Source organism: Crotalus tigris, unplaced genomic scaffold (assembly GCF_016545835.1).
Source record: "Crotalus tigris isolate CLP2741 ecotype Arizona unplaced genomic scaffold, ASM1654583v1 scf7180000017987.690289119674:8195010, whole genome shotgun sequence".
NCBI lineage: Eukaryota > Metazoa > Chordata > Lepidosauria > Squamata > Viperidae > Crotalus > Crotalus tigris.
The window spans coordinates 3,055,270-3,080,861 of NW_024096758.1; the positions used below are offsets into that span (position 1 = coordinate 3,055,270).

Consider the following 25,592-nt stretch of genomic DNA (forward strand, 5'->3'; position numbering starts at 1 on the left):
TAGAATAGAACTTTAAAAAAAGCTGTTCTAAATCTTTTAAAAGATTTTAAGTTTCACCAGGAAAACAAAAATCTGCTGACATTAACGTTTCAGTTAATCAGTTGCCAGCATTTCAAATACTCTTCCTTTATGTACCTATCCCTTTTTAATAAATCCCAAATTGATTCTTTCTCTCCAATCGGGCAATCTGAATTATAATCTTAATTATATTGTCAAGACAGATGAATGCTCCCAGAAAGGTTAAAGGAGGAATTGTTATTTAATGTCATGATGCTGATTTGGTGACCTCTCTCTTTAGTTTCTGCTTGAGACAGATCATTTATCAGGGGTAAAAAAAGAAGCCATTTTGTCAGGAAAGGTCAGTGACACAGGACTGCCATATTTCAAGTCGTTGGAGTGAAAGAATTAATCCTCTTCTTAGTTAAACACATTAGCCCTTTTAATGTAATTAAATAGAATTACATTAAATTAATTAAATTAAGTTAAATGCATAAACCCTTTGAAATCTTAGCTCAGTCATTATCCAAGTCATATGATTATTACTCCACCAGGTTATGTCTCATTGTCTTTTCATAAGGTAAACATTATTGTATGGGAAGTCTGTCTGGAAAACAGTTATTACTGTAAAACAATGCAAGAAGCTTGGGAAATTTTGAAAAGCAAGATAACAGAAGTCCAGTCTAGCTCAATACCAACAAAGAAGAAAAATAACAGCTCTCAAAAGAAACCAGCATAGCTGCATAAAGAACTCTCTGACAAATTGAAAGATAAAAAGGACAAGTATAGAAAGTGGAAAGAGGGGCACATAACTAAATCAGAATATCAACAAATAGCCCGAGCCTGCAAAGATGAAGTGAGGAAAGCTAAGGCTCAAAATGAACTAAGGCTTGCAACCAAAGTAAAAAATAACAAAAAAAGCTTCTTTCAACATGTAAAAAAACAAAAAAAAGTGAAGGAAATGATTGGTCCATTAGTTAGTGAAAGTGGTAAGAAGGTGACTAGCAATAGGGAGAAAGCAGAACTATTTAACTCATTTTTTGCACAAACAGACCAACCTATCAAAAATAGTGCCATAAAAAACAGTATAGAAACACAAGTTAAAATAGGCAAGAAAATGATAAGTGAGCACCTGTCCAGCCTAGACGAGTTCAAATCACCAGGACCAGATGGATTACACCCCAAGGTTCTCAAGGAACTGGCAGATGTGATCTCAGAACCACTAAACTATATTTTTCAAAGTTCTTGGAGCAATGGGGAACTACCAGAGGACAGGAAAAGAGCTGATAGTTCCCATCTTCAAAAAAGGAAAAAAAATGGATCCAGGAAATTACAGATCTTTCAGCCTGACCTCAATACCTGGGAAGATTTTGGAAAAGACAATCAAACAACGAATCAGCGAACACCTAGAGGCAAACAAAGTTAGTACTAAAAGCCAACATGGGTTTGTCAAAAACAGATCATGCCAGACAAACCTTATTGCATTCTTTGACCAAGTGACAAGATTAGTGGATCAGAGGAATGCTGTGGATATAATTTACTTGGACTTCAGTAAGGCATTTGATAAGTAGATCACAACCTGCTACTCGATAAGATAGAAAAATGTGGGTTAGACAGCATCACCACCAGATGAATTCGTAGCTGGCTGACTGGCCGTACTCAGCGTGTGGTCCTCAATGGAACTGCATCTACATGGAGGGAAGTGTGTAGTGGGGTGCCCTAGGGCTCTGTTCTAGGTCCAGTGCTCTTCAACATCTTCATCAGTGATTTGGACAAGAGGATAGATGGGGAACTCATCAATGGGGTGCTATACTGGCACCCCGTGGAAGAAGACGAATTACAGTCTCGCCGTGGCTGGGTTGACTTTACACAATTTTTGGATATCCAGAGAAGCCATTGATGAGCTGCACGAGAGGTACTTGGAGAAGTTGACCCAGCTCTTTGAGGAGCATAAGGCCAAGTACGGGCTGCCCCAAGACAAGTACCTAATGATCACCTAGCCGGCCACATTGGACCAGCCTGGGACACAGAGGGGCAATATTTTTTTAGAGAATGTTTGTTGTGGGTATGTGTATATATGTAGATGAATGGTGGCCCTGTTATGTATAAATTTTATTATTGTATTTAGGGCGTATGAATGTGAATATTTTTATTTTTTATGTATATAAATTGAGTGTGAATGTGTATTGAGTGTTTGGGGTATGAGAATGGTGGAATCGGGGGCGAAGCCTGGTACCCCCTCTGCTGAGTGCAATAGCAAAAGTGGGGGGGGGCAGGACTTACCCTTGGGCTTGGTCTGGATGGAAAGCTAGTCCGGTCAGGAAGGGAGAAGGCTGGTGAGGGTGGGGGTACTCCGGGGAGGAGAGAAGGTCGGAGCATCCCGGTTATGAATGGGATGGGCAGATATGGCGGGAGCCAAGGGGCAGGCCATCTTTGGGGAACGAGGACTCGGTATATTAGAGCGATTCCTTGTTCCGGCCCCTCAAAAGGCTCATCCTGTAGTACTGGTGACAGGGGAGTACAGGGCCCTAGTTGTAGGCTGCTGTTGCTTAATGCCAGGTCCATCGTCAACAAAGCCCCCCTTGTCCGTGATTTAATATTGGACAGCGGGGCGGACCTGGCATGTATAACCGAAACCTGGCTGGGCCCTGAGGGGGGTGTCTCCCTCTCAGAGATGTGCCCAGACGGGTTTGTGGTGCTTCATCAGCCTCGACATCAGGGCAGGGGTGGGGGAGTGGCAGTCATCGCTCGGAAGTCCTTGAGTCCTCGTGGGATTCCTGCCCCGGAGGTTGTTGGGTGTGAGTCCCTCCTATTGAAGTTGGGTTCGCGGGTTCAGTTGGGCTTGCTGCTGACGTACCTACCTCCCAGCTGCGTTGCAACAGCCCTGCCTGCGTTGCTGGAGTCAGTAGCCGGGTTGGTGGTGGAGTTCCCCAGACTTATGGTACTGGGGGACTTTAACCTACCATCACTCGGCGATCGCTCAGAGGCGGCGCAGGAGTTCATGGCTTCCATGGCAACCATGGACCTGACCCAGGTAATCCAGGATCCGACTCATAGGGGTGGTCACACACTCAACCTTGTGTTTCTCTCGGGGCAATGGAGACATGATCTGGAATTAGGGGGAATAGAGATCTCACCCTTGTCATAGACAGATCATTTCCTATTGAGGCTGGACTTCACAGCATCACTCCCCCATCGCAGGAAGAGGGAGCCGACTAGGTGGTTCCACCCCAGGCGCCTAATGGACCCAGATCGGTTCCAGGAGGAGCTTGGGGAAATACCTGACTCCCTTGTCCACAACTCATCCGGGTCCCTGGTTGCGGCCTGGAATGAGGCGGTGTCTGGGGCCCTGGATCGAATTGCGCCTTTGCGACCTCTCTGTGGTGGTGGTCCCCGGAGGGCGCCTTGGTTTACTGAGGAGCTCCGGGAGATGAAGCGCCACAAGAGACGTCTAGAGCGACGTTGGAGGACCAGTAACTCTGAATCTGACCGATCACTATTAAGAGCCTATCTTAGGACTTATTTAGTGGCGATAAGGGCGGCAAAGCGTGTTCACTTTTCCGCACTTATTGCGTCCGCAGAATCTCGCCCGGCCGCCTTATTTAGGGTGACCCGCTCCCTTCTTAAAGTGGAGGAGGCGGAGGAACCCTTGCAGGGGAGAGCTGAGGAGTTTGTTCAGTTTCTTTCGGACAAAATCGCTCAGATTCAGAGAGACCTGGACTCCGACTGGGCAGTGCCAGCCGAGTTGCCAGGGGCTGGTCTTAGTCATGTTATCTGGAGCGAGTTTGAGCCTGTGACCCCTGATGAAGTGGACAAGGCCGTGAGGGCAATGAATGCCGCCACCTGTTTATTGGACCCGTACCCCTCCTGGCTGGTTTCTGCCAGTAGGGAGGTGACACGAGGCTGGCTCCAGGCAATAATCAATGCCTCCTTGATGGAGGGGTCTTTCCTGCAACCTTTAAAGGAAGCGGTGGTGAGGCCCCTCCTCAAGAAGCCTTCCCTGGACCCAGCTGTTTTGAAGAACTTTCGTCCTGTCTCCAAGCTCCCCTTTGTGGGGAAGGTTGTAGAGAAGGTGGTGGCGTCCCAACTCTTGCGATCCTTGGATGAAACTAATTATCTTGACCCTTTTCAATCTGGTTTCAGGCCCGGCTACAGCACTGAGACTGCTTTGGTCGCACTGACCGATGACCTCTGGCGAGCCCGAGATAGGGGTCACTCCTCTATCCTGGTGCTTCTTGACCTCTCAGCGGCTTTCGATACCATCGACCATGGTATCCTTCTGCGTCGTCTCGGAGAGGTGGGGATGGGCGGCACCGTATTGCGGTGGTTCTCCTCCTACCTCTCTGACAGGTCGCAGTCGGTGCTGGCGGGCGGACAGAGGTCGACCCCTAGGCGCCTCGATCATGGGGTGCCTCAGGGCTCGGTCCTGTCCTCCCTTCTTTTTAACATCTACATGAAACCGCTGGGTGAGATCATTCGGCGACACGGGGTGAGGTATCATCAGTACGCGGATGATACCCAATTATATATCTCCACCCCGTGTCCTTTCAGTGAAGCAGTCGACGTGATGTGCCGGTGCCTGGAAGAGGTGAGGGTCTGGATGGGGGTGAACAGGCTTAGACTCAACCCTGACAAGACCGAGTGGCTCTGGGTCTTGCCTCCCAAAGGTCAACTGGATGGTCCATCATTAGTCCTGGGGGGGGGGCAAATTTACCTCCCTCGGTGCAGGCACGCAACTTGGGTGTCCTCCTGGACTCACAGCTAAATTTGGAACAACATCTATCGGCTGTGGCCAGGGGGACCTTTGCCCAGGTTCGCCTGGTGCACCAGTTGCGGCCTTATCTGGACCGAGAGGCTTTACTCACAGTCACTCATGCCCTCGTCACCTCAAGACTGGATTACTGTAATGCGCTCTATATGGGGCTACCCTTGAAGAGCGTTCGGAGGCTGCAGTTGGTTCAGAATGCAGCCGCGAGAGCGATTGTGGGCGCGCCAAGGTACGCCCACATGTCATCTATCCTCCGCGAGCTGCACTGGCTTCCTGTGGGTCTCCGGACGCAATTCAAGGTGTTGGTTATCACCTTTAAAGCCCTTCATGGCATAGGGCCAGGTTACTTACAGGACCGCATACTGCCGCACAGTTCCCAGAGACCGGTGAGGTCCCATAGTTTGGGCCTCCTTCAGGTCCCGTCAGCCAGACAATGTCGGCTGGCGGGCCCTCGGGGAAGGGCCTTTTCTGTGGTGGCTCCGACCTGGTGGAATCAACTTCCCCCCAAGGTTCGAACAACTCCCACCCTGCCGGCCTTTAAGAAAGCCGTTAAAACTCTCCTGTTCCGGCAGGCCTGGGGCTGATGTCCCCGGGGGGGGGGGCGGGACATGATCGGACTTGCGGTATGATTGAATTATTTTATTGTTTTATTCTCGATGATTGTTTTAATTTTGTACGCCGCCCTGAGTCCTTTGGGATTGGGCGGCATATAAATAAAATAAATAAATAAATAAATTTGCGGATGACACCAAGCTGGCAGTAATAGCCAACACTCCAGAAGATAGGATGAAGATACAGGAGGATCTAGACAGATTTGAACACTGGGCGCTATCTAACAAAATGAAATTCAATGGTGAAAAAAGTAAAGTTCTACATTTAGACAAGAAAAAACAAATGTACAGGTATAGTATAGAGGGTACCTTGCTCAATAGTAGTAACTGTGAGAGGGATCTCGGAGTCCTAGTGGACAATCACTTAAATATGAGCCAGCAGTGTGCTGCAGCTGCCAAAAAAGCCAACACAGTGCTGGGCTGCATTAACAGAGGGATAGAATCAAGATCTCGTGAAATATTAATACCACTTTACAATGCCTTGGTAAGGCCACACTTGGAATACTGCATCCAGTTTTGGTCACCACGATGTAAAAAAGATCTTGAGACTCTAGAAAGAGTACAGAGAAGAGCAACAAAGATGATTAGGGGACTGGAGGCTAAAACATATAAGGAACGGTTACTGGAATTGGGTATGTCTAGTTCACAGGTCGGCAACCTGCGGCTCCAGAGCCGCATGCGGCTCTTTGAGCCTTCCCCTGTGACTCCCAGCCTCCTCTGCCATTTGCAGAGAGAGACAGAGACAGAGAGAGGCACTTGCGCTTCCCTGTCTCTCTCTGTCTCTGTGTTTGTGTTTATGTGTGTATGTTTGTATGTATATGTGTGTGTGTGTATGTGTGTAAAAGAGAGTGGACTCACTGTGTCCTCCGACAAGCTGAAAATCTTTTGGGCTTGGCTCCTCCCTTTGCTGCGTCTCTGCAGGAAGCAGGAAGGGCAGGAGAGAGCTAGCTAGCCCAGCTATGCTGACTCAGGAATTCTGGGAATTGAAGTCCATAAGTCATAAAAGAGCCGAGGTTGCCTACCTCTGAGCTTGTTGGAGAACAGCTTGAAGCCAGCTTTCCAGGTGTGCAGAAGATCGGAGAGAGGGAGGGCGGGAGGGGGGGAGAAAGAGAGAGAGAGGGAAGGAGAGAGAGAGAAAGAGGAAAGAGAGAGAAAGAGAGTGGGGGAAGAGGACTGGCAGACCAAGGGCAGAAAGAAAGAGAGGGAGAGAGAGGGAGGGAGAGAGAGACAGAGAGACCCTTTTGATATCTAAAATGAAGATAACACTGCATATATCCTTTTTTACCTTTATGAGATATATATATATATATATATATATATATATATATATATATATATATATATATGTGTGTGTGTGTGTGTGTGTGTGTGTGTGTGTGTGTGTGTGTGTGTGTGTGCGCGCGCGCGCAGGAAGTTTTTCAGACAGATGTCTAATTGATTACACCTTGACATTTTTTAACTGCTATACTGCAGTTTTACTTTTTACAATCTCTTTTGTCTTGCAGCCCCCAACTAGGGGCGCTAAGCAAGCTCAAGTCACAACTGCGAAACATTACAAATCCAAATTTCTTTTTCTGACAAAGAATTAAAGAATTAAATTGGGAGACTAAGATGGCCATTTCGAGCTCATTCTGCTCTCTTCAGTTAGCCACACCCTTTATATATATGTGTGTGTGTATGTTGTTGGAGAACATACATACATACATATATATTTTGTTGTTGTTGTTGTTATTGTTAATTGCGAAGTCATGTCCGACCCATCGCGACCCCATGGACAATGTTCCTCCAGGTCTTCCTGTTATCTACCATCTTCTGGAGTCCATTTAAGTTCACACCTACTGCTTCAGTGACTCCATCCAGCCATCTCATTCTCTGTCGTCCCCTTCTTCTATTGCCCTCAATCTTTACCAGCATTAGGCCCTTCTCCAGTGAGTCCTTCCTTCTCATTAGGTGGCCAAAGTATTTGAGTTTCAACTTCAGGATCTGGCCTTCTAAAGAGCAGTCGGGGTTGATCTCTTCTAGGACTGACCGGTTTGAACGCCTTGCAGTCCAGGGGACTCACAGGAGTCTTCTCCAGCACCATAGTTCAAAGGCCTCAATTCTTTTGTGCTCAGCCTTTCTTATGGTCCAACTTTCACAGCCATACATTGCAACTGGGAAAACCATGGCCTGGACTATATCTTCCTTTTAGATATCAAAAGGGTTTTGCGGCTCCCAGTGTTTTGTTTTTGGTGGGAAACGGGTCCAAGTGGCTCTTTGAGTGTTTTGGGTTGCCTACCCCTGGTCTAGTTTAATGAAAAGAAGGACTGGGGGGGACATGATTGCAATATTCCAATATCTCAGGGGTTGCCACAAAGAAGAGAGAGTCAAGCTATTCTCCAAAGCGCCTGAAGGCAGGACAAGAAGCAACGGATGGAAACTAATAAAGGAGAGAAGCAACCTAGAACTAAGGAGAAACTTCCTGACAGTTAGAACAATTAACCAGTGGAACAACCTGCCTCCAGAAGCGGTGAATGCTCCAACATTGGAAGTTTTTAAGAAGAGACTAGACAGCCATTTGTCCAAAATGGTGTAGGGCTCCTGCCTGAGCAGGGGGTTGGACTCGATGACCTCCAAAGTCCCTTCCAACTTTATTATTATTATTAACCATAAGCTCACACCTCAAAACTCACAAACTTGTGTTATATTTAACACCTTCAGAAGAGCCTTTGCAACTGGTATCTCCCCAATTAGCCAAAGGCTAATGATATGCATGAGCTCCAGCCCTTTACAGTCTTAGTGACCAGTTACTCATATCCTCATAAGCAAACTAAAAAAAATATATGAATCTATTTGCATAGAATTAAGAAAGTCTCCTATTTTCAATAGTTCGTTAGAAGTCCTGCAAACTAGGAAGATGAAACCAACTTCTTTAGAAAGCAGAGAACCATGCAAGCAATTATAGAAATGGTTCTTCTGTTCCCCGCTTTTACAAGCATCCATTTCCCTGCTACCCCTCACGTATGACAATATTATAATACAGAAAGCAGTGTCTTGTTCACAATCAGCTAGTTTCAAGCACACAAGCAAATAACCATGTAGATCTCAAACAGCTGGCAAATTAAATATAAAAATATATGTTCTCATAGAAACTTATTATTTTGTATAACATTGCTAACTTTAAGCGCTACCATATATGCAAAAAGGCAGGAAACAAATTTTAAGACAAGGTAGTAAATCACAGCCTCCTCCAATATTGATGGGAATTATTCATTTGCCAGATAAACCCTTACTATGTCCCCAAATCTCCACCTTGAAAATCAACATCTGAAAATCCATGGCTGAATAAAAGATTATTATGCTCATCTAGCCCATCTTGTCAACATCAGGTATGTCAAGATGAAATCAGGGTAATCTAAATTTGTGAGTCAAAGAAGCCTACAGGTTAGTTATGGCCCAACTGTGGCAGAAAGCAATAATGCACATATGTTTTATTGGACAGCTGACTGACTCTTCCATCTCCAACATAAAGCACCCATCTCTATTTTAAAAGCAATAAAAATAATATAAAACAACCATCTCTTGACAGAGGATGTCTGTGCTATTAAATTGGTAAGAGACAGTACCAGTCACTGAGAGAAAATTAGTTGCTCACATAAGAAAATTGGAGAAAATTTACTATTTTTTTCTGACACTTTGGCAATAGACATAGCTGTGCTGATAAATCCTGTTTCAAGGATTCTCTCTCTTTTCTATAACTGAGGATCTAGGACCTCTCTATGCAGACACCACTGCATAATATACAGGGTAAACTTTGGTTATTGAAATATGGGGAGCCATTTTTGGTTTTTTAGACTCTAATTTCTATCATGTGAGATGAAATGCTATAACATATCTGGTCATCTGTGGCCGGTTGACACTGAAGACTCAAATACACTATGGAATCCTAGGGATGGTATGCCCTTATTGATACTATATGTTGTAAGATACAAATCAGCATTACGCTTATCAGAACTTACCATTTTGTCCAGAAAGATCACCAAATCCTGAGGTAAATAAGCAAAAAATGTCAGACATTAACATCAAGTTCTTCTTGAGAAAAATCCTCTTATTTTGTCTTCCACTGCTTAGTCCATCTTAGTCAGCCCAGCCCAGATTGAGAGCAGCAGGAACACAACATCATGCATATTCTTAATGCTATTTGCACTCCATCATAATTGAATTTTAACAGATCATAATAGTGCACTTTGGGCATGCAGCCAACTCAATTTACCTAGGGCAGACACTGTCTCTTCTTCACTTAAAACCTGAAACACCATCCATATATGAAATGAAATCTTCCTATGGCTCCCACTGGTCACCTTCTGAATCATAGTCCACTATGTTTTGACAGAAGTGTGGATCCTTTCCAAGTTGAAATTCAGCTTTTCTAACTTAGGCTATTTCTTCAGGTCCAGATGGCTTCAGGGTAGGTGGGGACACTCTTTCAGTAGAAACCTGCATCTTTTACTAGCTCTTTTTTTTCAGTGCAATTGCTCTCTGCCCTGTCTTTGTCTGCATGGAAAAAAAGACTATCCCTAAGGATGGGCTTCTCTCAGTGATGGAATGAAACTTCCTTCTGGGCTGTAGTATGCCAGATACTGTATAAAAAAGCAACATGGGCCTACCTAGTTCATGAACTTTAGATTCCTTATTACTGATTTAACAGAAAGCAGACAGATAATTTATATGTATGAGCATAGCATCTTCTGTCTTGCTTATCAAAGGCTTAATTGTCCTTGCAACCAAAAGTATAATGCAGGAATCTCACTGTTAGAATGCTGCCCATGGATGTGGTGTTCCAAAATCATAATTACAATCCTGCAAATTCTCACACAAATCACCAGTTATTTAAAATATTCAAGGCCATTGATGTTTTAGAGCTGGATGAACTAACAATTCTCAAGTGTGGATTATTAGCAGAATTGAAAAAGTGAGGAAATCACTCTCATTCAACTTTAAACAGCTTTGGTAATATGGAGGAAGAAAAGCTGGCTAAGTTACAATTCCTGTAGTATAACTCACTAAAAATCCATGTGATGTGATTTATCTACCTAGGAAAAAACAGTAACTCTTTATTTTATAATCCTTAATTTCTAAAAAATAAATGGGCTATGATGTATACATAAACTAGATATGCATCCTGAAAATTCTGTTGCCTTTTTCATTCCCATACTTCCTATTATTGCTGGAAATTCCATATCCTGCTAGAATTTGTGCTGGATTACCAAAGCCTCAATTTATCTGCTTTTGTCTCTAGAACTTATTGAAAATGCACCAGATTTTTTACTATAATAACAATCATGGTACTGCTGCCATTAATAACTATAACAATAGCAATAGCAGCATATTAGCATCTTCTTGCCGAGCCAATGTAGCCTTATACGAAGTATGGAATGGTATGTTTGCTACATTAAACCATTTCAGGCTGAGTCAGATTAGCATATGAATGCTATTCTTTCCTATCTCTTGTGTATAAATAGTTCTGAACCCACAACCATCCACTTAGCAACCATTCAAAGTCATGATGATGCTGAATGGTGATTACAGTTGGTCGTAGGAGTTCTGCTGTCCCCATGCTTTAGGACGTGCATTGCTTAATGATGGAAAATGTGGTTGCAATTTCTATCGTAAGTCGAGGACTATCTATAGAGAAATCTTGCATGTAAAAAACTAAGCTATGAGTTATATACATGGAAGTTATACACTTGAAGTGTATCACATCAGTCATATTCTTATGGCTTTGTTCACTATTGAATACTCAGTTGCCTGAATATAGTTCTTGCTTACTGATGGCAACTGGGACCAGCATCTCCATTGTTAAGCAACATAGTTGTAAGGTGTGGTATTATTTGTCTGTGATTTCAGCAGTCTCAGCTGCTATCAATAGATGACTCTCACATAGTCGCAGTTTACTGAAATCACATGATCACCTTTATAACCTCCTATTAGCTTCCTCATTAATTTTGTATATCAGAACACAGTAGAGGTCACAAATGACATCATGTGACTGTGGAGATACTGATATACTATAATACAAGGATAAATCATAACCCTCCCTTATTCAATGCCATTGTAACTTCTGATGGTTGTTGAACAACCATTTGTGGGGACCACCTGTATTGAGGTTGAGCCTCTTTGGTTTAAATACTTCTTTTAACTATTTTAATGTTAATATACTATAAATGCTATTGAGTGTATCTCAATCACGACAAGTGAAGGATATATTATTGACGATCATGACCTACCTTACAAATTTCTTCCTGAGAATATGCTTCTACATCTGCAACAAAAACAGATATTATTAAAACCACTGTATATGCCCATAAATTGATTTTAAAATGCAAGACTTGCCATGGACATCTTCATGTGTGTAATGCCCCTCTGAAACTTTCAACTTAATACCCTAGGTGGACTTGTTTTCGTAGACTCCACAAGTTGAATGGTAGAGTAGAAGATTGTTGAATCAAGACTGGGGAAAACCAATTTCAAATATTCACTATACCATAGAGTGGAAAAACAAAAAAAATGTCCTATTCAGGCTATGAGTGACACCCAAGGAGCATTTCAATTTCTTAGTTGTGTTGGCAGAAGGCAATGATCCATCTACTAGTCAGCAAGCTTAGACTTTTCTTGGAACACATCACTCCTGGAATTGCCATTACTTTGATCTACCTCTCTCTCCTGTCCATCCAAAAGTCTACATGCATGAGCACTCATGTCCCATGACAACTTAGAAAGGAAAAAAGGAAATTACAGACTCTGGCAAAATAGAAATATCAACCTTACTATTGAAGTGAGAAGTTTCAGCCAGCTGGATAGTTTCCACCAAAATGTAGAATAAAATTAAAGTGAACGTGGCACATTTTGGACAACTGGCTATATAACTTTCAATGTCCTTTTTCATGGATGGCCACCAAAATTGCCGTTTAATTAAATGTAAAGTTTTTACAAATCCAAAATGCCCTGCTGATTTTGTGTCATGGCAAAGGTGCATGAAAGTTACTCTTTGAGTTGTTGGTATATATAACTTTTCCCCTACCCAAGGCAACCCGTCTCTCATTGTGCACACATTTTTGTTTTTCTGGAACCATTCATCTGTTTCCAAACTTTTTCTGAATTCAATTCCAATTTGGCTGTCCAGTTGTGGTTTTATTTTGGCTTGGGTTCTTGTGGTTACTGGTGCTGCCAGTTGTGACTCTGCCATTATTGGCCTAGAATCTGTGGTTCGTGCGCTGTTATATTGGGGCATGCGAGATAGTGCATCTGCCAGGAAGTTCTTTCTTCCTGGTAAATGTTTGAGCTTAAATTGGAACTGGTGAAAATGCTGGGACCAGCGGGCTTGTTTGGGATTGAGTTTCCTGGAAGTTTTCAGGGCTTCTAAATTTTTGTGATCAGTCCACACCTGGAAGGGGATTTTGTTGCCTTCCAGGAACTGTCGCCACGTGAGTAATGCCCAACGTATCCCATAAGCCTCCTTCTCCCATACGGGCCAGCGCTGTTCTGTTTCCGTGAGTTTCTTGGATGTATATGCACAGGGTTGCAATACTGCATCATCATTTTCTTGTAATAGCACAGCCCCCACTGCCACATCACTTGCATCTGCCTGTATTACGAAGGGCTTGTCCATGTCTGGGTGCCTTAGTACTGGTTCGGCAGAAAAAAGTCTCTTTAGTCTCTCAAACGCTGCTTGGCACTCCATTGTCCATGTTAGTGGCTGGCTAGGTTTTACTGAGGATGCTCCCTTCGTTTTTAGTAAGTTAGTGAGGGGCAAGGCTATCTGGGCAAATGAGGGGATGAATTGGCGGTAAAAGTTTGCAAAACCCAGGAAACTTTGTAGTTGCTTTCTTGTGCGGGGTGGCGCCCAATCTAATACTGCTTTGACCTTCTCTGGGTTCATTTCAATGCCCTGTGGGGATATGCGATAGCCTAGGTAGTCTATCCTTTCCTGGTGGAATTCGCATTTTGAGAGTTTGGCATATAGGTGGGCGGCTCGCAGCTTCTTTAAAACCGCTCTGACAAGGTTGACGTGTTCCTCTTTTGTTTCAGTAAAATTAAGAATGTTGTCCAAGTAAACAAGGACCCCCTTAAACAGGTGCTCCCTTAGAACGTCATTGATTAATTGCATAAAGACTGCAGGGCCCCCTTGTAATCCAAATGGCAAGACTTTGAATTGATAGCACCCCATGGGGCAGTTAAATGCAGTCTTCCATTCGTCCCCTTCCTTGATTCTCACGCGATAGTAAGCTTCCCTTAGGTCTAGTTTAGAAAAAATTTTCCCTTTCGATAGGTGTGACAGCATGTCTTTCATGAGGGGCAGAGGGTATAGGTTGCTTTCACTGATTGTATTCAGGGCCCTATAATCCACGCATAAACGTAAGGAGCCATCCTTCTTCTCTCTAAAAAGGACCGGGGCAGCCACTTTAGGCTTGGCTGGCTCAATGAAACCTCTCTCTAGGTTTTTTTTTTATAAATCTTTCCATTTCCTCCTTCTCCTTTGGGCTCATGGAGTATAATCTGGGCTTCGGGAGTTTTGCCCCAGGCTTGAATTCAATGGTACAGTCTGTGGGTCGGTGGGGGGGAAGCTCATTCGCCCTCTCCTCACTGAAGACTTCAGCAAGGTCCCTATATTCCTCTGGTATTTCTGTTAATCTTTTTTCCTCTCCTATGGATGCTTTTTCTATTCTTGATTCTGGTAGCCTCCCTTGGGGTTTTAAGTCCATAGGGTCCCCCTTCGGGAATTTGATTTCTGTCGTCCTCCAATTTACCCAGGGGTTCCATTTTTTCAACCATTCCATCCCTAGAATCATTGGGCATTCCATACCTGGGGTCACCACAAACGTTATGTCCTCTTCATGTTTGCCCAGGGAGAGGTGTATTGGTAGAGTGGCTAGGGTAGCTGGCACCCCCCTGCTATGGATCCATCTAGCTGGCCAAATGAGATTGGTTGTTCCAGTCTCCTGGATGGGATGCCCAGATTCCCCACTAGTGTTGGGCTAATGAGGCAGCGGGTGCAGCCAGAGTCTATTAAGGCTTTCACCTTCACAGCTTCGGGCATGGGGGGGATTAATATAGTCACTGTTTTGAAGATGGATGTGATGCATCCACTTACCAGGGGTTCGCCCTCCGAGCTGTCATCTGAGGCATCCACCGGCCCTGTGGTGTAGGCTGGAGTTCTTTCCCCTTGGTGAGCAGAAGTGGGGGGTTCTGCAATTTCCATCATTCTCATGGCCGTTTCTTTTGGCTTAGCTGAAGACTTTCCGGATTTGTTGATTGGGGATCTGTCTGGGTTGTGCTGGGGGGCCTTTGAGCGGCATTCTACAGCTCAATGCCCTTCTCTTCCGCACTTGAAACACCCCATTTGCTTCTTGGCTGTAGCCGATGATTTCACCGGTTCGTGTGTCAGCTCAGGCGGGGGGCGGCTCCATTGTTTTCCTCGGCGATGCCTCTTCAATATGTCGATCTCTGCTTCCTCTGCCAAGACGTACCATTCCTCAAGTCGGTGTGGGTCCCCTCGGGGCAGGCAAGCATCATATAGATCATAGTTTAGTCCGTCTTTGAAATGGCTAAGGAGGATGTCTTCTGGCCAATTCAGTTTGCTGGCAATGGCCCGGAATTCTTGTGTATATTCAGCCACCGGGTGTTTGCCTTGCCTCATCGTTTTTATCCTTTCACGGGCTTTGCGATCAGCCAGGGGGTCTTCAAATCGTCTTCTCAAAGAGGACATGAAACGGTTGAAGTTACTGAGTTCTGGGGCATTGGAGTCATGCAAGTTCACCACCCAATCTGCAGCCGGTCCATCCAGGGCAGATTGCACGATCCGGATGTGGGCTTTGTCGCTGGGAATGTCCTGCCTGTATTCAGTAGCTGTCTCCGGGGTTGCCGGTTCCACGTCCCCCTCGGTGTTTCTCCCTTTGTGGCTCCAGGAGCTGGGGCGGCCGTAGGGCTCAGGATTCTCCTCTCCTAGGGAGCTGAGAGTTCTCTTCATCAGGTCAATAGCTTTCTCTAGGATCCAGTCTGAGTACGGTGCCCAGCTTCCTCCCTCTTCACTTGCGTGCAGGGATTTCTCCATCTCCTGCTTCCATTCTGGTTGCTTGGTCCCCTGTCTCAGGGTCACCTTTCTTGATTCCTTTCCCCACTCACTTTTCTTTCCAACGTCCATTGACCAGCGAGGCTTGTGGTCCCGTGTTTCCACCACTTCTTCTCCTGAGGAATCTGACCTCTCGGATCCCAACATCTGGCAAGGTTCCAACTGGGTCAGCGGCTCTCTTTCCAGGGAGTTTTCCCCCTCTCTTGCTCCATTGTCTGACATGGTAAATTTTTGCAAAATCCCCCGGCAAGGGTCTCCCTTCCAGGTGGATTAATTTTGCAAGTCCTGTCTAATGTAAGGACCCACCCCACTTTGCATCTTAAGAAGACAGAACTCTTGGAATAATTCTTCCAACAGGAATCCTTTATTAAGAAGAAGTGGTTGCAGGCGTGCTAGACAGGACTTGGGGTCCAAGCTCTCCCATTCAAGGTTTTAAGGGGTTCCCCAGCAGTCCCACCCAATCACCCCCCCTTCCAGTGATAGTTTCAGGCATCACAATTCCACCCCTTTGCTCCTTTCTTCCATCTGTATGGAGACTTCAGATAAACTACATGAAAGGTAAATAGCTCTCTTTGTCATGATAAGGTTCTTTGATGCTAGTTACATTCAAAGTCTTTCTTTGATGTTGCAATAAACACATTCAATTCCTTAGAAGTATACTGAAGGAAGTAAGGGCCATAAATCCCCTTTGTTCTCCCCCTTCTCTCCCTCTTATGGCAGAATCCAGAGAAGGCAGAATTGGGGTTTTCTATATTTGATGATTAAAGATGAAATATAATTGGATTCTGACACATATTGACCATTTAAATTCTACCTTATCTCTGGGCTATTAAACAGAACCCTGGTTTGGAGTCTTGCACCCTGAAGCTCTTGAGACCACAATATTATTGCTAGAATTTAATTCCTTTTGGGGTCATGGACCTTGCGTAATGATGACAAAACAGCTTCCCTCAGGATATGACATGCACTCAGAAGAAACTCTGAACATAACCAGTTAAGGAAGAAAAGGGCTGTGGGTGGGGAGAAATGAAGAAGCAAGCTGTTTTTGTACTACTAACAAGCTTCAAAGGATTTATGTCTGCCCTCTACATCCCTAGTAGCCACCAGAACCCATAAGTATTCCCTCTTGTCACCTGCTCAGAGCAATTTAATGTCTTTTTTCCACTCAGGGCCCAGCTGTGTCAACCTTCCATTTTAATCTCCCACAATATCCTTTACATGTCATCACTCTGGCAGTGTGGGAAATGAAATGACAACAACCAGATTGGAGCATTCTTGTTTCTTGTCACTGCAGCTAAGAATGTCCATGAACAGAAGTCAGGGGCCTTGAAAATCTTGGAGCAATTTTACAGCCAAAAGCAAGGACTCTTACAATTTGAAATGTGAAATATAAATACGTGATCCTAGAATTTTCTGCAAACAATATAAAAAGAAAAAATTGCTACATCTCAATTGTTTGACTGCTACTGGAACTTGTTTACTGACACATAACTGCGTGCCCACACATAGTCAGAGAAAATAATGCTTGGCATTTCGATAATGAGAGGATTATGAATCTAAATATGATGAGAAAATGTCATGTTTATTTATAAGTTCTTCCTAGTTGTGTTGGCCAACCAAGTGACACACACATATATAAAGTGCAGATAAATCTATAAAATGTTTTAAAAATCATGTTCAAATGCAGTGTTGATTTGGGGGTTTTGTTGTTCGATATACCAGAAATGGCAAAATGGAGCAATGAACTTTTATAGTTAGCATCATGCCAAGCATTCAAATAGTTGCTTTGTTCTACTTCATGCCATTTGACCTAACATTTGCAGAAGCTTTTCAGTGGGGCTATGCTCTACACAGTGCTGCCCTTGTAGACTATTCAAAGCTTCAGCTAGTTCAAAATGCATTGACCCAAGTGGGAATAGGCTCAGTTTGCCTCTATGAGAGTCCTACTATGGGTGGATTGACTGTTAGCTGGCTTCTGAATGCAATTCAAGATGCTAGTTGTTATCTTAAAAGCCTTGTTTGACTTAGGCTCTGGCCAGTCAAGGCTATTATTGTGGGAAAAGATTCCAGTCATATAGTTCTCGACTTACAATAGTAGTGACCATTCAAAGTTATAACGACACTGGAAAAAGTGAGTTATGATTGTTTTTCACACTTGTGACAGTTGCCGCATCCCTGTGGTCACGTGATCAACATTCATACGCTTGGCAACTGATTCATATTTATGACCGCTGCAGTGTCCTGAGGTCATGTGATCATCTTTTGTGACCTTCTGACGAAGTCAATGGGGATTCACTTGACTGTGTTACTAAGCTAATATCTGCCATGATTTACTTAACTATGACAAGAAAATAGGACACAACTCAATAACTGTCTCTCTTAGCAACAGAAATTTTGGGCTCAGTTGTGGTCATAAGTAGAGGACTGCCAGTAAGCACTACGCTACATGTATGCCTATATATTGAAGAAAATGTTACCGGAAATGGCATACATATGCAAAGTTCAAACTTCAATATCTCTATATTTACTGTTTATTAATTTTCCTTAAATAACTCAAGATGGTTGAGATAGGTTGGGTCGAGATAGAATTTCTGCCCAAAGTCACCCAGTGAGTTTCCAAGCCTGAGGGTAGAGAATTTTCTTCCCTTTCTTTCCTTTATCAAATTTATATAGCTGCCCATCTTGCAACAAGTGACTCTGGGTTGCGTACAACAAAGTTTTTATAGCTAACTTTCCCAGTCTTAGTCCAAAACATCAACCACTACACCATACTGGATTTACAGTGGTAGAGCTGGGAAAGGCCTATCTTGGCTTGTGACCTTTGAGAGTTGCTATCAATTGCAGAAATATTTACTGCATGAAGCCAATTAATACGTAAGCTTTAAAAAATGCAAACAGAATTGCAGGGTTCAAATTACAGCAAAGGTACAAGGGTTAGTTAGGGAATATTTAAGCTCTTTGCTCATCTCTTAGATCCTGATAGAGCAGTTGATTTCAGAGTCTTCAGAGCAGGCTTAAATAGATTAAGAGGTCAATGTCGCTGTAATGCACTTTCATTCATTTTAAATTATCATTGTGGCTTCTTTTCTTGGCAAGATGTTTCTTGTATTGCTAAAACCCATCTGGAAGTCATGATTGAAGAACAAGTGACTTACCAAGGTCACATTTAAAAAATGGACCAGTACAGTGAATCTGTTTTAAAACACGCGCGCGCACACAGGAAACATACCTGGTGGACCCACAGAATTTCCATAGCCTTTCATTTGCAAGGCAATGACACGGAAGCCAGCATCAGCAAGGGCAGGAATCTAACATGGAGAAAAAGACAAAAGTAACCTTGTTGGTGCACAGGTAGTGTGGGCCTGTCTTCCTATAACCCAAAACTTCGATGTAAACATTGCAGCTGCCATATATTATACATGAGAAATGAATATACCTTTTATTTCAAGTAAATTGAACTTATTCTGAAAGAGGGCATTCAAGCAGATTAGGAATAAAAATGCTTAAAAATGGTGTCACCTGGAACCTCCAAGAAAACCAGGACTCTGGAAATCCATGGCAGAGGCAAATAACTGGACCACTCCCCATCTCCACAAAGTGCAACTCTGTGTCGGGCTAAAGACAGGAAGGAAGGAAAGTTTGAGTCATAATTATCAAAGGCAGAAGAAACTGAATCTCTAAACTTCAGAGTAAATTGCTAAAAAGTAGGGCAGGTGTAATAACAAAAACAAGAAAGAAAATGGCTAAGTGGCACTATTTATATGTAAAGGGAAAGACGGGTTGAAAAAGCATTTGCTGAGCTGCAATGAAGAACTTGAGAGAGATAGAAAAGAAGACCAGATCTGCTTTCAATTAATCAATCAGAATAGACCTGGAAGGGACCTTGGAGGTCTTCTAGTCCAGCCCCCTGCTCAAGCTGGAATCCCTATATCATTTCAGACAAATGGCTGTCCAGTCTCTTCTTAAAAACCTCGTGATGAAGCCCCTACAACAGGGGTGTCAAACTGCTGGCCTGAGGGCTGGATGCATCATGCTGAAACCACGCCCATCCCAGCTCCAGCAAGGAGGAAAAAGTCATGATACATTACAACATGTCATGTGACATGGTGAGTTTGACACCCCTGCCCTACAACTTCTGAAGGCAAGCTATTTCACTGGTTAATTGTCCTCACTGTTAGGAAGTTTCTCCTTAATTCCAGGTTGCTTCTCTCCTTAATTAGTTTCCATCCATTGTTTCTTGCCTTTCAGTTGAATACAGTCACAAGGTAACTGAGGCCATGTCTTGCTAGTTATTTGGGATGAGTTTAAGCCTGCTGCTTGCACTATATGAAATGACTAAACACACATTACATGATCTTTCATTTTTACATGATCCAATCACAATAAACAGAATTGTTTCCCCCACTGAAAGCAATTAAAATGTCAATTTTAAATACAGACTTTTTACCATTACCTTGATTTTTACAAATCCGTGGGCTACATCCTGGGGCTCGCATGCTGAAGGAAGATATTCTTCCTGGTCAAGAAGCTGTGGAATAGTTAATTAAATGAGTGAGATTTCAAGCACCACATGAGTCTGCTCAAGATGGGGATCTATTATGATTAGCGACCAATCTCTATGATGTTTAGTAACAAGATTTTTTCCCCCATTGCTGCAGTCTTTCCCTTTAAAAAAAATCAAGGGAGATGTCAGGAATTGAAACTAAAGCTTTCTACATACAGAGAGCATGCTCACTACTGAAGGAAGAGCTAGTATCTTTTTATTTTAAACATTCATAATCTTCCCCTATCATTACAATGCCTTTTGATGCCACTAATTAAAAAAGCAATAGTTAGAGACTTAATGCATAAAATCTGACAATAATTTCAGCAGACACACAATAGCTGAATTGAAAGAGGACAAAATGCAACATTTTTCATTTCATAACATCAAGAGGACCCAGAAAAAAACAGTGGATCATCTTTTCTGTACTGCTCCCAGAAAAACTAAATAAACACTTCAACTTGAAGGAGATTTCACTTACTTACTAGTAACAGTTAGCTGAATGAAGTCAATTGCACAAACATAAACTAATCATACTGGCTAGGTTCACACAACATACTTGAATGCACTGAGTAAATCTATCTATTCCAGCAATAAATCAAAATTGAAAATGGATGGATGGATGATGAATGATGGATGGCCAGTACTGGAGGAAAATGTCACAAAAAACACCAAATATTCAGACTAACAGCTCTTGTAATAAATATAGATAATAGAGGAGCTTTAATTGATACAAGTATGCAAGAACCTTCTCCTAAAATATATATTTTTCGAATATCTACAGCAGGGATGTCAAACTTGCAACATCACATGACATGTCACAACATATCGTGACTTTTTTTTCCATTGCCGGCAATGGGGTAGGCGCAGTTTTAGCATGACGCATCCGGCCATGGGCCGACAGTTTGACACCCCTGATCTATAGTATAACAAAAAGGACTGAGAACTCAATTAAAAGAGTAAAAAGGAAGCTCAAATTCATTCTGCTCAATTCCTCATAAAAATTCCATTCCTGGAAGATAATAAAATCCAGCTAAAATGATTTAAAAGCCCATATTTAAATTGCCTGCTTTTAAAAACAATCCTGCTAAGGGAAAAATGCCCTTCTAAATATTTGTAGCACAAATCCCAGCAATTTGCTTAGTGCAAAGGTAGAAAGAAACCTAGATCCACAGAGAAATGCAAATCTTTGCATTTTATTTTTTAAAGGGGAAGAAGCAGATCCACTTTCAAAGAATCAGCTGGTATGTGAGTTGGATGAAGTATTTTAGGGTAGACACAATGAAAGCACTACAGAAAAATGTGTTCATTCTAACACAAAGTAACCAGATCCTGCTTGGCTTGAAATGGCCAACCACTGAGTTAGGTTTACAAGGTTAATATTATATACCCAGGCATATGAAAATCAGCAGTCCTGGGCAGCCATCTCTTCCCTGGTTAATCTCTTCCCTGGTTCAGCTATTGTTGTCACGTTCATCTTGCAGATTAGTCAAAACAGTAACTGTACAGTAGTAGCAAAAGAGGCATGCAAGCTTATGAGCTATATAGAACCAGCTATCAGTCAGGAGAAATTATAGTAGGTTCCATAGTTCTTAGCCACACATATAGTTATCCCATGAGAATGGACCCCAAAAGAGATGGAAGTAGAAAGGCAACAGTTATTCCAGAAATTGCCCAGTTGGATTCTTTCCTTCTCTTCTACCTGCCTGTCCATAACCCTAGATATTGCCTGCAACAGTCCTAAGGAAAGGATCCTAGAACTTTTATTTCTCAGGAATGGTTGTTATATTGTATTTACAGTTGTTTATATTGCTTGCAAGCCATTTTGGGAACACTGTGATCCTGAAAGGAGGAATATGGTCAGGTTCTTTGACAGCTGCCTCAGTCCAGAAGTAATTCTTTCTAAGCAAGATTTTCAGAACCTTCTTTACAAATGTTGCTAATTTTCACTCCAACTGTTATGTACAATAGTAAGGGATGCCTGTAATTGCAGTTTGATAGCCTCATATTACCAAGCCAGTCCTTTAACTATATGATGGCATCACTTTAAAGATATCTATACCAGCCTCGCTAGCTACTTCCAAGCCCAATTCACAGAATTGTTTTTGATTATTAATGCCCTAAATATTTTGGGTCCAAATTATCTATAGGACTTCCCACTCCTTTACAATACAAATCTGGGTACAGTTTTAAGATAACTCTAATCACTCTAATTATTGACTTCATTTTCCAAATCAATAAAATGCACCAAAACACTTTGTAGTTGTTCCATAATTCTTAATCTGTGGAATTCATGCCTGAAAAAAAATATAGTGGGCTTTCCTATCTTTGCTTTGAAGAAAGCTTTAAAAGTTTGTTCTCTTGACTTGCTTATTTGTAACAACCCTGTAGCAAAGATTGAAAAACAGATCCATATGATAACAAAGAAACTGCTCATACCGAAGCCAAGATAAGGACTACTTACCTGAACCCCAGTCAGATCTTGAAGCTGCTTCAAAGCAGAATCAGCATCTTTCACCAGGATTGTTGTCATCCCCATCTTCTGGGCAGGCTTTAAGTTTGCACCAATGTCATCCAGAAAAATAACCTAAAGTGAAGAAAGAATCAAGATCTGCTGCAGGTGGAGGGCCCATATTCTACAAAAAAATATATATTCTTTATCCAGGCAATCCAGAGAAGTGGAACTTTGCAATATGTACTAAGTATGCAAAATGAATTTACAGAACAGGAAAGAATAAGGTATAAAATATTGCACTGAAGCCTGCCCTCCCTCAAAATAAAGGATCTTGTTCATTAATCCCCCTATGTTTAAAAAGATCAATAGCCACTGCTGCATAAATTTTTAAACATATCCTCAACCATTAGGACTAGAATGTGAAGGTAACAGGGAAGAAGATTTAGAAAGAAAAACTAGAAAATACAGTATTTCAGAATTTTTCTTTGCAGAGTTTTAAGCTTTTGGGGGAAGGGGGAAGAGGGGGAAATTAAGATTTGCGACATGGAGGACTAGGTTAATTCCATCTTTATCACACTTATTTGAGGCACATAGTGTACACATTACTGTTTGCCCTTATTAAAATGTTTAATACAGCAAACACAGTGTTGCCTCTATTAGAGAAAAGATGGGAATGCCTATCTTCTAAGTGGAATTCTAGTCAAATCTCCCTCCCTCAAATTACTTTTCAAAGAAATTAAAAAGAGAAATACAATCTGCTAATAGATCTCCAAGTTTTTATTAATACTCAAAGTACCATTGTGTTTAATAGGCTTCAAAGTGTTCCTCTGAGGCAGGGGTGTCAAATTGCTGGCCCATGAGCCGGATGCGTCACATGGAAGCTGCACCCACCCCAGCTCCGGCAAGGGGGGGGGAAATCACAACACGTCACAACACGTCATGTGACGAGTTTAATACCCCTGCTCTGAGGTTTCATTGAAATCTAAACTGGCAAGAGAGAACCAAATCCCAATAAAAATATCTCCATAACATGACAAAGCACCGTAGAACATTATCATCTCTACTACAAACTAGAAGCTGATGTAGTGAATGATGCAGACAGACAAAGCTGGAAATCTGTTAGAAAAAAGGATGAGAAGTCACTAACCTCCTCAGGCGTTGCCTTCAGTTCATGTAATGTATACTCATAAATCTTGGGATCTGGTTTCTGCAGGCCAATCCGACATGACTCTATCACTGTGTCAAAATATTTCCTCAGCAGACATAAGGCAAACCCTGTGTGATGCCTGCTAGGAGTATCATCAATCCAGTTATTTGTCAGGACAGCAATTCTGAAACCTGAGAAGAGGTAAGAAACTGAATAGATGAGGAAGAATGAAAATTGTTGGGGGCAATATGCCGACTCTGTAAACCACTTAGAGAGTGCTTTAAAGCACTGGGCTGGAGAGCTGGGAGGAGAGCCCCACATTTTGTAACAATTGGTGAATGTGATTAATGACAGCACATTGGGGTGGGAAATGCAATTGTAACTTTGTAACCAGGGGGAGGGGATTTTTAGTCTTGGGTTCACCTTTGTACGTGCAGATATCTTGTTTTCTAAATAAAATGTTCTTTAAGGAAGAAATCCTTAAAGTTCTTTTAAATGGTTTCATCTATTGGAACCATGACAGTCATATTAAGAAAAGTCTAGAAGTCTAGAGCCCATTCTGAGCTAACCTGCTTATTACTCTTTCTTGCTGAATAAAGGGGTGGGGGACATAGCTGGTACCTGTGAAAATATCACTTTTGGTTCCCATCCCAGAGTCAGGCCTTGCAATTTCATGACCACAGCAGGGCCATGAAATCATGGTGCCAAGTTTTGATAAACACCATGGGGTTGTTATAGTTTGTTGGAAGCTCCTGCCTAGAACCTAGCATTAGGTATTGGCTACCCTTGAGGTATCTCTACTGTAGTTATTAAGGAGATCCTAACACCTTGTAAGAGATTTGGCTATCATCTGGCTTGGTATGTATGCTTTTTATTTTATGTTTTTAAATTTGTATGCTTGAGCTAATAATAAAGCTTAAAATTTATTTATTTACTGGTGTGCTTATTATCTCAGGATCCAAAAGAACCAATTGCCTGGGCATTTGATCACTACCCTGACACTTGGCAGAAAAGTATTATATATTTTTGAGAGCCATTTTGGTATGATGGTTAAGATGCTGGCCTAGAAAACAGGAGACTGCAAACAACAACAACAACAACAACAATAAATGATAATATTTATATGCATGAATAAGCTAACCTTGAATTTTTAACCAAAATAACCCTCAAAATGTTTGTACATTTTAATTTTCACAATTGGCTTATAGGCAGGTGGCACATTTTTCACAGTATTGTGGCCAAAGGTTTGAAGGTCAGATTATCTGTGAGAATATATGGATATTTTTTAAAAAATTACCATATATATACTCTCAAATAAACCCATCGATGGATAAGTGAAATCCAATCTTTGTAGTAGTATTTTACAACCTAAAATTCTTTGGCTTATCCTTGAGTATCTACAGGAATGATTCTTAAAGCTAAAATAACTATAAAAAGCACAGAGGACATGCACCTTCTTGGAAAAGGCAATTTACTCTTTCCCCTTCATTCTCATGCAGAGAATGGAATGTGTCTTCTAAGGGAGTGGCCACCTTCTCAAAAAAATAGAGTATTTTGTTTAAAAATTACTAAATTGATTTGACAATAAATAAAGTGAAATAAATAGAGCAGGCATTATGCCACTGCCCTGCACAACCAAAATTTTACCATTTTTCTTGAGAAGCATAGCAGCCTTCAGGAAGGGTACACTAAAGCCACTTTTCGCCATCATTTCGACAAAGTTCTCGCCCAATGAGAAGTTTTCAGGGAGGGGGATATTAGAAGTAGAAGAAACTTTCTTGCAATCATCTTCAAAGTCAGCAAGAAGCTAAAACAGAGATGTTAAAATACAACTATTTTTATTTTAACACAATCAGAGTGGGACAGAACAAAGTGATAAGGATATCCATTGTAAGCATATTAAACAAGGAAGATGACTTGGTTAGGAATAGAAGTGGAGATATTTCATAAGCTATAAAGGAGT

The 25,592-nt window shown here is 42.2% G+C and overlaps 1 protein-coding gene across 2 annotated transcripts in view; it reads right to left on the bottom strand.

Annotated features, from left to right (window-relative positions):
- EPHX2 (epoxide hydrolase 2) overlaps positions 1-25,592 on the bottom strand; it is a 69,543-nt gene that overhangs the window by 32,334 nt on the left and 11,617 nt on the right. For both annotated transcript variants that reach the window (XM_039345971.1, XM_039345970.1), the window contains exons 3-10: positions 25,277-25,436; positions 23,630-23,820; positions 22,492-22,614; positions 19,938-20,012; positions 19,004-19,099; positions 18,714-18,792; positions 11,643-11,677; positions 9,375-9,401 (exon numbers count right to left, since the gene is read on the bottom strand). In XM_039345971.1, the coding sequence (XP_039201905.1) occupies positions 9,375-9,401; positions 11,643-11,677; positions 18,714-18,792; positions 19,004-19,099; positions 19,938-20,012; positions 22,492-22,614; positions 23,630-23,820; positions 25,277-25,436 (786 nt within the window). The remainder of the gene's footprint in view (positions 1-9,374; positions 9,402-11,642; positions 11,678-18,713; positions 18,793-19,003; positions 19,100-19,937; positions 20,013-22,491; positions 22,615-23,629; positions 23,821-25,276; positions 25,437-25,592) is intronic.